Source organism: Piliocolobus tephrosceles, chromosome 1 (genome assembly GCF_002776525.5).
Source record: "Piliocolobus tephrosceles isolate RC106 chromosome 1, ASM277652v3, whole genome shotgun sequence".
Taxonomy (NCBI): Eukaryota; Metazoa; Chordata; class Mammalia; order Primates; family Cercopithecidae; genus Piliocolobus; species Piliocolobus tephrosceles.
This window is the reverse complement of record NC_045434.1, coordinates 188,467,701-188,479,745: the sequence shown is the minus strand read 5'-3', so window position 1 is coordinate 188,479,745 and position 12,045 is coordinate 188,467,701. Positions and strand designations below refer to the sequence as shown.

Sequence of the window (12,045 nt, the reverse complement as noted above, 5' to 3'; positions counted from 1 at the left end):
ATTTGGGAAGGGGAGTCAAAAACTAGTCCTTCAAATGTCTGACTTCTGTGACTTGAGACTCACCTGTTCCTTTTGAGGCAGATGGTGAAGAGGAGGAAGAGGAGGGGGATCTAAAAGTTGAGACCTCGGATTGGCAGCCCCTTTATTCTGATTGTTCTCAGGGGGACACAGCCGGGAAAGTGAGGCCTATTTATAGGCCTAAGTCTAGACATGGGAAGGAGGCAAAGGAAGGGAATAGGTGACAAGTCAGGGAAAGGGGACAGAAGAGAGAGTGGAGGGAAAGAAAAAATAATAGAGAGTGACATTACTGCACACACAGCTCCAGTGGCCCTCCAGGAGCCGGCCAGGACCAGCTCACACTGATAGCTAATGCTCACAGCCGACACTGACTGAATGTGCACGGACGGCACTGTGCTGAGCTCACATACCAGTGATCTCACTGAATGCTCCCAACCATCCCATGAGGCAGGTGATGTTAGGTGTCACACTCGTTTTACAGGGGAAGACACTGAGGTTCCAGGGTCTGACATGAAAAGAGCAGTGGTGCCTGGATTCGAACCCAGGTCTGTTTGCCTGGAGTCTGCTTTTTGCAGGTATTACTCTCTGCCTCCAAGCCTGGTAAGGTTCCCCGTGGGGGTAGAGAGGTTAATGTTCAAGAAGTACGACTGTCTTGGCTGCTGGACTATTGGTACATTCCCATGTCTTTAGTACATAGCTCTTCCCCAAGCTCCCCAAGCACCATGGACCACCAAGCCTTTGCCTCAGGACTCATCAGGACTCAGCAACTAAAAGTTTCCTGTTTGGCACAGGAGGAAGCCTCTAAGACTGTAGATTGTGTCCACTCTGATTGACTGTTAAGGCAGTGACTACTCCCCTGGGTCTGTGTTTGGTGACATGTGAATTGTGTGCCTGCCTGTTTCTATTCGTGTCTGTGTGTGTGTGCGCTTGTACACAATGAGCATTATCAGGAAGGCATGGACCCTGCTGGAAGCATTCCATGGTCACCATTTTGGAGACTCATCATGCCCTCTGAGAGGCTGGCCAGAGCTGGATCATGTGCTGGGCCTCCAGACTGCAAAGCCTAAGCCACAGCAGCTGAGCTCCCTTATGGGGCTCCTCGATTTTTTCCCTTGGGTCTTCTTCATCATCTTCTCCTTCAGCGCTCCCATGATAGAAGGCTGAGCCATTTCCAGAATACTTGGTGTAGGCCACATCATCCACCTCTCATAGGAGCCCCTTGAGTGGGGACAGCAGATGGTTCTAGGTTGGTGGTTCTTGTCCTCCTGGGAGCACTAGGAAGGAAGGTGCCTGCTTGCCAAGGATGCTGGTGAGTTGGGCGGGGCCACCAGCCAGGCCAGTAGGATTGCAATTCTTTCTACCCCTGGAGAGAAGTGGCAATGAGGAGCCTAGAATCCAGGAGACCATCAGGTGCTATCAGACAGATGCTGACCAGCAAGGGTGCAGCGGAGGACCCAGGGTCCAAGGTGCAGGTTGAGGCCAATATTTAGTTTCAGGAAGACCCCAGTGGATCAGTGCAGGGATCTCCCAACTGTTGGTGCTGCCCATGAAGTGAGACCCAGTCTAGAGGCTGTGATTGGGTCAGAGGCCATGCCAGAGTGAACATGAGTATCCAAGAGACTACTGTATGAGATCCAGGGGCGGGGACCAACCAAGGCTGACAGTGGTGTAAACATGACAGCTGACCTTTGAATCACCCTTACTCTATGCCAGACACCATTCAAAGTGCTTTGCACCTCTGTGATACTCCTAGTAATGAGAGGAGGAGACAGAATACCAAGATGCTGAACAATCTCCCCAGGGTCATACCGATGGGAAGTGACTAGATCAGGGTGTAGGCTCAGGCTGTCTACTCCACCATTCTGCAGTGAGTTGATGGGGGCTGTGCTGCGCTCCTGGGGGCTTCCCAGGGCTCAGCCCCAGCACCCTAGACTCTGCACTTAGAGCTGTTGGCTTGCTCCTGACACCTTTGCTGCTGGGTAAAATTCCCCAGTGAACCCCTTCTCTGGTCTTTCATTGCTTCAGGTCCTGAGCATGAAGAACATGGAGGAATGGACTAAAATTAAGGCTCAGTGAGGCTGTGACTTGCCTCAGCTCACTCAGCAAGGTTGTTGGGAGAAGATCCAGGTTTCCCCATTTTTCTTTTTTTTTTTTTTTTTGAGACGGAGTCTCGCTCTGTCGCCCAGGCTGGAGTACAGTGGCCGGCTCTCAGCTCACTGCAAGCTCCGCCTCCCGGGTTTACGCCATTCTCCGGCCTCAGCCTCCGGAGTAGCTGGGACTACAGGCGCCCGCCACCTCGCCCGGCTCGTTTTTTGTATTTTTTTAGTAGAGACAGGGTTTCACCGTGTTAGCCAGGATGGTCTCGATTTCCTGACCTCGTGATCTGCCCGTCTCGGCCTCCTCCCCATTTTTCAAAGCCATGATCTCAGTACTGCATCCCACCACTGTGGTATAGGACCCTCTGGGGGTCCACTGTGTCCGCTGGGTTCTCTTACCTGGAAGTGTGTTTCTGTCGTATTATGCATCCATCTCCCTTTTCTGGGGCCTATGTCCTTCTGCAGAGCCATGTCTTGGTGAGCTGGCACTAACACCGTCTGTCTCTCTGACCCATTTCCAGAGCTCTGGAGCTCAGCAGTGGCAAAGATGAGATCTCCTTGTTGGTGGAACAGGAGTTCCTGAGCCTCACTAAAGAGCACTCGATCCTGGTCGAAGAGAGTTCTGGGGAGCTGGAGGCACCAGGCAGCTCTCCTGAGGGCACCAGAGAGCTGGCTTCCTGCATTCTTGCCCCTCCTCTAGCGGCAGGCAGTAGTGAGCGCCCCAGAGCCTCCATGATTGTTGGAGACAAGCTTCTGAAGCAGAAGGTGGCCATGTCCGTTATCAGCAGCAGGCAGGACTGTGATTCTGCCACGTCTACTGCCACAGACATTCTGTGTGCCGCCAAGGTCAAGAGCAGCAAGGGGACAGAGGACAGGGGCCACATCTTGGGTGACTCCAACTTGGAGGTCAGCAAGCTTCTGTCCCAGTTCCCACTGAAGTCCATTGAGACATCCAAGGCCCCCGACAACAAGAGGGTGCTGAAGGAGACAAGAGTCACCAAGGACTTCCTACAGGACAACCTGTTCGGTGGCTCTGAACCCAAGGAGCCCACAGGGCTGAGCCCATTTCTGCTGTTTCCTCCCCCACCTCCTCCTGCACCCCCTGACAAGCTCCCTGAGCTCCCTGCTCAGAAGAGGCAGCTCCCAGTGTTTGCCAAGATCTGTTCCAAGCCCGAGGCTGACCCTGCTGTGGAGAGGCACCACTTGATGGGTGAGTGGGGCTGGAACTGGGGTAGAGTGGGCCTGCAAGGAGGAGGTCTTTCCCAGAAAGCCAATCAGGGCTGCAGCATGTACATAAAGCATCTTTGTGTAAAGCAGGACAAAGCAGCCTCTCTGGTGGGCACAGCCCCGAGGGACAGGCTGTTTCCAACCCCCACAGGCTTCTTTTGCTGGGTGCCCCTGTGCAGGGCACAGCTTTTGTAAGCAAACCCAGAGTCCCTGATCTCAACATACTTTGAGAGAGAAATAGGCACCATGTAGTAACTGGCTTAACTTTGGAACCAAACAAGTATCCAGAATACATTGAAGGAAGTATTTACCCCAGCTGGGTTCAGGGCAAAACTGAAGCATGGGGATGCCAAGATGTATAGAAGAGAAATTTGATTGGTAGCTGGGGTCGTTTGACATCTATCTCATGGAGGCACCTTTTCTGGACATGAGGCCTGGTCCTCCCTCTCTGGGGTAGGGGGGACATGTGTAAATTATCCAGACACAGTGCAGACTGTTGACTCTGGGATCTGTTTCCTGGGACTTACTTTATTGAGGAGCTCACATTCTTCCCAGGAAAGCCAGCCACCTCCCAATCTTCTCCTACTTTATGCCCAGGATTCTGTGTGTTGTTCCAATCTAACCAGTCAGACTATATGGTTCCAAGAAGGTAGGCTGATGGCCATGGCCATTGCCTAGCGTCAGCAGTCACTAAGAGAGTGATCATACTCATGTTAGCCAAAAGAACAATTCCTTCTGGGCTATGAGCATGGATGGATAACTGAGATATACCTGTATCGAGAGGGTCCAAATTCATCTACCTGAGAAAATAAGAGCAAAGTCATCCTGAACATTCTGTGTCCTGGAGCACTGCAGGAAGGCCAAGGAATCAGAGCTGTGGATAGCAAGCTGAACTCTGGGTCCTGGACAGGTTTCTAGGAGCCAGAGGGCTTTAGGATGAGGAGAGAGATGGTTGGGCTCTTCCCAGAGGGGAGACCTTCCTCCTACCTATTCTCCAGGAAGGACCCATAGATAGCTCCCTGTTGGATGGGGCTGCTGGACTGGAGGCAGTTCTACCCCACCCACCAAGTGCGCATGTCTGTGTGTACGAATGTGTGGGCAAAAGTGTGCCAAAAGGAGTTTTGAAGGTTTGAGTGTATTTCTTAGAGAAAAGGCAGGAGTGGTGTATCTAAGTATGTCTGTGTACACATTTGTGCATGTGTCTGTCATGTGTGTAGTTGTGTACATGTCACTAAGTCAAAGGAACAACAGATAGGAATGTGTATGTGTCTGTGAGTCCAGCCCTTGGAAGAGGGAGCTTTGTAGATGTCTAAGGCACCTGTAAATATGAGTGGGAAGCTGCAGGTGTGTATATCTCTGGGGAAAGGGCTATTATTAGTGGGTACCGTTATTTCAGCTCACTGGCTAGGGGCTGAATTCGGCAACCAGAGGAACTCCTGGAAAAGACTCTAGGAATGTTTTGCTAAAAATGTTGTTTCCTCCTAAATTGGCTTAGGCTAGAGCAGCTCTTTCCTTTACTGGAATGGTGCTAGGAAGACAGCCTTTGCCCCCAAGGTCAGACCCCAAGCCGCTGGGCTAGGGGGCCAAAAGCTGGTGGGATCAGGTCTATTATTATCAATAGGTAACACTGAGGCACAGGTCCTTTCTGGCATCCAGAGATCCCGGTGCCTGCTGTTGGACAGTGCAGTGCATAGCCATCCAGTGGGTGGCCAGGTTTCCCACCACTGCTGTGGAGGATCCTGTGATGGTCCCCAAAGTATGTCTGCATTGGGAGAATAAATGCTCAGTCTCTTTAGTGAGAGACCTGGGTCTGCCACCAATCGTGTCCCTGCTCCACACTCCAGCCATATCCAGTGACTCACAATGTCTCCGTGATGCTTCCAGGCCTTTGCCCACAGTTATCCATGCCTGTCATGCCTTCCTCCCCAGTACCCCTGGATATAAGGCCTTGCTGCAACCCTGCTTCCTTCTGGAAGGAACCTTCTCAGACAGAAGCAGTCTCAGCCACCCTGTTCTCCATTTCTTCCCTCTGCCACCTCGTGGTGTTCATCTGCCTTGTCCTGGGGCTATTTCTGGGAATGTCTCTCTTTTTTTCCTTGTTATGAGCTCCTGCAGGGCACAGTCTGGCTCTGACTCACAACTGTGTCCCCAGCACTCAGGTCAAGGCCTGGCACTGAGAAGTGAGCTGAATCACCTGTGAGTAATAAAATGAAAGTAGAATTCAGGATGAGAGACCAAAGTGTGTGGTTCAGACCACATGTTCTGTGGGAATGTGTGACTCCCTCACTAAGCCATGTGCTCACTGAAAGCAGGAACTGTGTCCACTACATCCTTGTATTCTCAGCCTGGCACTATGGATGGTTGGAGAGAAGGAAGGGTGGAAGGAAGGAGGAAGAGTAAGGAAGGAGAGGAAAGAAAAGTAATTCAAATAAAGGAATGATAGAAGGAAGGATGAAGGAGTGGATGGATGGAAGGAAGGTAGGAAGATAAAGATGGATAGACAGTCAAATGGATGGACAGATGGATGGATGAATAAGTAGATGGATAGAAGGAAGAAAGGCAAGGATGATGGACAGATGGGTGGATGAATGAACAGATGGATGGATTGATGGATGCATGAGATTGGGGGATCAGAATGGGCAGGGGCCAGGGAGGGTTTCAGGGAGAGATTGGGATTATATTTGGCTGGAACAGAGTCCCCCAGAGTGGTCCAAGCCTCAGGTGTGTGCTATAGAGGATTCATCATTTAGTGCACAAAAAGGTGCTTCTGGCAGACATCACTTGGCCTTCCAGAGGCATTGACTCAGTTTCTCTCCTGCTATAGAATGGAGCCCTGTCACCAAGGAGTCAACAAAGGGTCAGGAGAGCCTCTTTCTCAGTCAGTGGCCCCAGAGCCAGAAGGACACCTGTGGTGAGGAGGGTTGCTGTGACCCAGTGGGCACCGCATCACTGACCCTGCCGCCCAAGAAACCTGCATGTCCAGCCGAGAAGAACTTGCTCTATGAGTTCCTTGGGGCCACCAAGAACCCAAGTGGGCAGCCAAGACTTCGAAACAAAGTAGAAGTGGATAGGCCAGAGCTGAAACGTGAGCTGACCTACCCAGGGAGGGACTGGAGGGGAGGGGGGGTTGCAGCGACCCTCACAGGCTTCAGGGTGGCTCTGTCACCAAGTGGCTATCTTATCTATAGGCAATTTCCGGCCTTTCTAGAGCTGTCAGGTTTTAAACCCATAAAATGGGGGTGGTAACTTTCTCCCTATATCCCTTGTTGGGAATACAGTTGCTAGAGAAACGTAGTTGGCTTTCGAGGGTCACATCAGCATTATTGATGGTCACCTCTGAATATAGCCCTGACCCAGCATGTATTATATCCTCTCAAATTGCCCAAGCCAAAACAAAAGATCCTTGCTTTAGATCATTTCTGCATTGAGATTATGTTCCTACTTTCTCTTCCTATAAGTGTTCTCGTCAAACCTCTTTTTCCAAAAGGATGCCAATAAGGGGGAAACTGAGGACCCATTTCTGGTTTTATATCCCCCCACAACATCTTGTAGAAAGGAAGAAGCCAGGATTCTTATCTTGAAACAACTCAGCCTAACTTCGTTCGTTTAGACCCATTTTGATTCACTGCATGCTGAATTATTTAATGTTTTAAAATATTTTTTTAAAATTCCCATATAGATACAACAACCTGTGAAAGTTTCTTAGTGTTGCCAAATATATGTCCTTAGGGAGGGCTGCTTTAATCATTTGATAAGGATGAATTCCAATGGCATAGCAGTGGTTCACAGAAAGTTGGATTTTTCCAAAGCAGTTGAAAGAATTTCATTTTGTAAGTAGGTGAAATATAGCCCTAGCAATCTGGCTTATTGTATTCCCTTGCTAAACTGCCTTCTTTACTAGTGAATGATGGAAAGAAAAGCTCCAAGCCAGACCTTCTGGGATTTTCATCCCTTCCAAATTGGCAAGGTGTGAACTAATGATGTTTACCTATAGTTGGAAATGTACTAGGACTTTGAAGAACCCTCTTGGAGCTTAAAGGACCTGACCTGTGAGATTGTGAATCCCTAGGGAAGTTGTGATGCTGAAGGTGTCCTGGCCTTTCCCTGCCTCCATTACTGACCCGCTTTACCTCTCCTGTGACTTGCAGTTAACGCACCTGTGACGGTTGCTGATAAGAACAACCCGAAGTACACAGGGAATGTTTTCACTCCACACTTTGCTACAGCCTTGACCTCAGCAACCCTGAACCAGCCACTCTGGCTCAACCTGAACTATCCACCTCCACCAGTGTTCACGAATCACTCTACCTTTCTGCAGTATCAGGTCAGTGAGCGGGCCTGGCTCTCCTGTGGCCATCCACAGGGGTTTTGGCCACAGAGGAGGCGTGGGGGGCAGGGGGTCTATTTCACAAAGAGTCTTTAGATTCTTCTGAATCCCTTCCGTACATGCAAGAAGCTTCGCTGGGGCTATGGAAGGGCACTGTCAACTTGTCATCTTGTTGGTTATTTTTTTCATTGTGGTCATATCAGATCTACCCCTTGGTTCATGTGCATGCGTGTGCATACCTCCACAAACACATATATGTATATTTAGTCCTAACTTTCCACTGTCTGAATTCCAGTTCACACTGTGCTCTTTATTGCAGAGTCTCTTTGCTAGTTGTGGCTGGTTAAGTGCTTGGACTCCCAGGAGAAGATGATGTCACAGTCCTTGTTTCCCATCTCCTTCCTGTGACTTCCTTTGAAGTTGGATGACATATATCCTAGATTATTTGGGACAGTCCCAATTTAGGTCTTCTGTTTCAGAATAATATTAATGGCATCTCTTTTCACTCTCAAGTGTCCTTGTTTGCACAACAAATTACAGTCAGCCCTCTATATCCATGGATTCCACATCTACAGATTCAACCAATCTTGGATGGAAAATACTTGAAGAAGGAAACAATTAAAAAAAATACAACAACAAAAAATAATGCTAATAAAAGATAATATAGTATAATAATTATTTACATAGTACATTATTAGGCATTGTTAGTAATCTAGAGATTAAAGGATACAGGAGCATGTGCATAAGCTGCGTGCAAATACTATGCCATTTTATATTAGGGACTTGAGCATCCTCATATGCCATTTTATTTTATTAGAGACAGAGTCTCACTTTATTGCCCAGGGTGGAGTGCAGTGGCACGATCTTGGCTCACTGCAACCTCTGCCTCCTAGGTTCAAGTGATTCTCCTACCTCAGCCTCCCACGTAGCTGGGATTACTGGTATGTGTGCCACCACACCTGGTTAATTTTTGTATTTTTAGTAGAGACGGGGTTTCACCATGTTGGCCAGGCTGGTCTTGAACTCCCCAACTCATGTGATCCACCCACTTCCACCTCCCAAAGAGCTGGGAGTACACACGTAAGCCACTGCACCCAGCCCTCAAATACCATTTTATATCAGAGACTTGAGCATCTTTATATGTCATTTTATATCGGGGACTTGAGCATCCTCAGATTTTGGTATCCACAAGGCAAGGGGAGGGAGGGTGGCCTTGGAACCAATCCTCTGAGGATACCATGGGATGAGTGTATATGGCCCCCTTACTTAAACTACACTCAAGCAGTCTTAGCTTGTGTCAACCAAGGTGGTTTGGCACACATTCTTGTTCTTGGGCTCACAGCTGAAGGAGAAAATCAGTGGCCAGACACAAAGGGACAGTGAAGCACCTGTAGCAGGGCTGGAAATTCTACTCACAGAACTTATTTATGCAGGGAAAATGTAGTTTCTTTATTTTGTTGATTTAACTTAATATCCCTTAAGAGCTGCCACCCACTGGGTAGAAGGAGGGACAAATTAAATAAATGTCCACTCTGGTTTAAGCCTTAGCCCAATCCAATAACTTAAATAGTCCCTTTAGGTAGAACTCAATTGTTTCAGGAAAGATTCTCCATGCCTAAGATTTCTGTCTTCTGTTCCCCTCACTGGCTTCTCTCCAGAATTGTATGTCATTGTATGGGGAAGGGCAGGAACTCAAATTTGTGCATCCAGGACCTTGGCAATTTGCTGCCGCAGCCTGGCCCAGCACAGCCTGAAGTAAGAAAGCAGAGAAGGGAATATTTCCAACTTGGTTTGTCCTGTTGCTATGTCCCTTCCCCCCTCTCCATCCCCAGGAACCCTATGCCATTCTTTCCCTTTCAACACAGCACAATCCTTATGTCCTACGGGGAAAGGGGATTGGCTCTTCTCTATATAAAGACTCTTCAATCTGGTCCACCAGGCTTAGCTTCTGAATCTTAGAGGAACTTAGCAAAGTCTCTCTCTGTTTTGTTTTCAAGGTTTTTGTTTGTGTGTGTGTTTGCTAAAGAGAATAAGTACCCGTCCCCTCCCCAGGGAAGGAAATCTCACACCCTACTGTGGAGGTGAGAGGTTGTGATGAAAGGTGACCGATGAAAGGTGACCTAAGAAGGAAGCTGAAGTGGACCAGTTTCACATTAGTAGTCTATTGTCCTTACACAGGTCTTGAAATGTCCTGTTCATTGATTCACTGACTCCTTTACCAATATGCTTCTACCCTTTCATTTTTGTGTGCTTATTCACTATTCATTTACTCACCTACTCATGATTTACTCATTTCTGTGTATTTATTTACTCATTAATTAAAGTAATTTTACAAACCTTTTCTCCCTACACCTACTATAGGCTGAGCATTGTTCTAGGTGGAGGGATTCAAAGATGACTAAAGTCAGGTGTGGCGGTGTGTACCTGGAGCCCCAGCCTACACCGGAGGCTGAGACAGGAGAATTGCCTGAGCTCAGGAGTTCAAGGCTAGCCTGGACAATATAGCGAAACCCTGTCTCTAAAAAAAAAAAAATGACTAAGAAAGAAGCAAAGAAGCTTGGAGTATAATACAAGTTCAGGAATAAACCAGAGACCAGCTCTATGTATCTCCATCTGTAAAGGGGAAACAACTGCATAATTCACTTAGTATAAGCCAATTCACTCTAAAATGCCCTCACAGAGCTCACCATGTAAAACTAATTTGCAATGGTTTGCTTTATTAAGTGGGGATAGTATCTGTTTGCTATGTTAATTTCTTCTGACTTTTTGGAGTGGGTGAGATTTGGACATATCATTTTCTGAGCATGAAGGTCCTCCGTCTTTAGCATCATAGGGCTGACTATGAGGTTTCTGGGCTTCTGAGCAGAAGCAGCAGAAGGATGCTGGCTGGTAAGGCCTGCTGGGTTCTATGAGACAGTTTAAGCACTGAATGGGCCCAGCTGAAGTTGGCTGTGGAAGGCATTGGTCCTCCCAGGTGGTAAGGAAGGACAGAATAATTTACCTTCTCCCAGCTTCTGTGATCTCACAATGCTGTCCAGCTTCAAGATAGCTGATCAAGGGGCCTGAGATAATAGCAGGCAGGTTTTGAAATCAGTAGACTTGGCTTTAAAGGTTCTGCTGCTTCCAAGTTAGGCCTTAGGCTGGTGAGCTGCTCAGAGCCACGGTTTCCTCACTTGTGAAATGGGTTCATAATAATTACAGCAGCAGCAGCAGCAGCTACTGATATGGTTGTAAGGATTAATTGAGTCCATGGAAGAGTAAAGGCTCTGTAAAATTTAAGCTGTGACACAGATGTTGGTTTTTATTATTATTCAGCCTCAATCTTCCAAGGAAATGGGGTCAGAGAGCTTCACAGAACTTGAGGGGACAGAGAGGAGAAATGGGGAACGGTCTAGCCTAGTCTCTTCCCTCCTTAGTACTGGGAAAGTACTGGGAATAAAGATGAGGTCCCAAATCCAATTTACTCAGAGCTCTGTGGTGGGAGGACTCAGAGATGTGGAAGACAAAGTCCCCAACACCGAGGAGCTTTAGAGGCTCCTGGGCTACTTGGCATAAAGGAACTCTGCTCCCAATTAAGGAGGGAAGGTGCATAGGAAGAAGCCACAACTTAAGAAAAGAAGAGTGAATGTTTATTTACCCTTCCCTGTGATTTTACAAACTTGCAATTCTAACAACTAGAAATGTTGCTGAAGTCATGCAGTGTTTTCTAACTCATGAGTGTGGCACCACCTCCCGAGAATCCGCCCCGGGACTGAGCAGCGGTGGGCAGCTGTTTGCCATCCACAGAACCTAGGGCAGCCTGGCACAAGCAGGTGTGGGATGGTGGAGGCTGGGAAAGTCGGCTGTAGAAAGCAAGGGGCACCTTCCTCCCTGGTGCTGCCAGGAGGACCAGGGCCACCAGCTTAAGCGCTCTGCTGTCCCTACTGGATGGGCTCCTGTGAGGGGTGGATGGCGTGTCCCATGCTGAGCATTCTGGAGATTGCTCAGTGCTATACCTGAGGGAGAAGATGATGAAAAAGAGGCAGAGGGAAGATGAAAGAGTCCTATAAGGAAGCTCAGCTGCACAACTTAGGCTCTGCAGTCTGGTGGCATAGCTCTGGCCACCCTCTGAGAGGGCACGATGAGCCTCAAAAATGATGACATGGAATGCTCCCAGCAGAGATCTTTGTGTATGACGCTGTGCACACACACACATACACACAAACGATATATATGCATGTATGATGTACACACATAGAAACAGGCAGGTGCACAACTGCCTGCAGAAAGCAGAGATGAGTGCTAACGGGGTTTGGAGGAGGAGGTGAAACAGAGGAGGGACACTTAGCAACCTGCCTAGTGGCCTTGGAGCTCATGGAGGGCTGGGAACAGGTAAGG

The 12,045-nt window shown here is 48.5% G+C and overlaps 1 protein-coding gene across 2 annotated transcripts in view; it reads left to right on the top strand.

The window, feature by feature from the left end:
• C1H1orf94 (chromosome 1 C1orf94 homolog) overlaps positions 1-12,045 on the top strand; it is a 52,350-nt gene that overhangs the window by 27,896 nt on the left and 12,409 nt on the right. For both annotated transcript variants that reach the window (XM_023232322.2, XM_023232321.2), the window contains exons 2-4: positions 2,636-3,324; positions 6,166-6,426; positions 7,490-7,665. In XM_023232322.2, coding sequence (XP_023088090.1) covers positions 2,847-3,324; positions 6,166-6,426; positions 7,490-7,665 — 915 coding nt within the window. In that variant the 5' untranslated portion in view covers positions 2,636-2,846. The remainder of the gene's footprint in view (positions 1-2,635; positions 3,325-6,165; positions 6,427-7,489; positions 7,666-12,045) is intronic.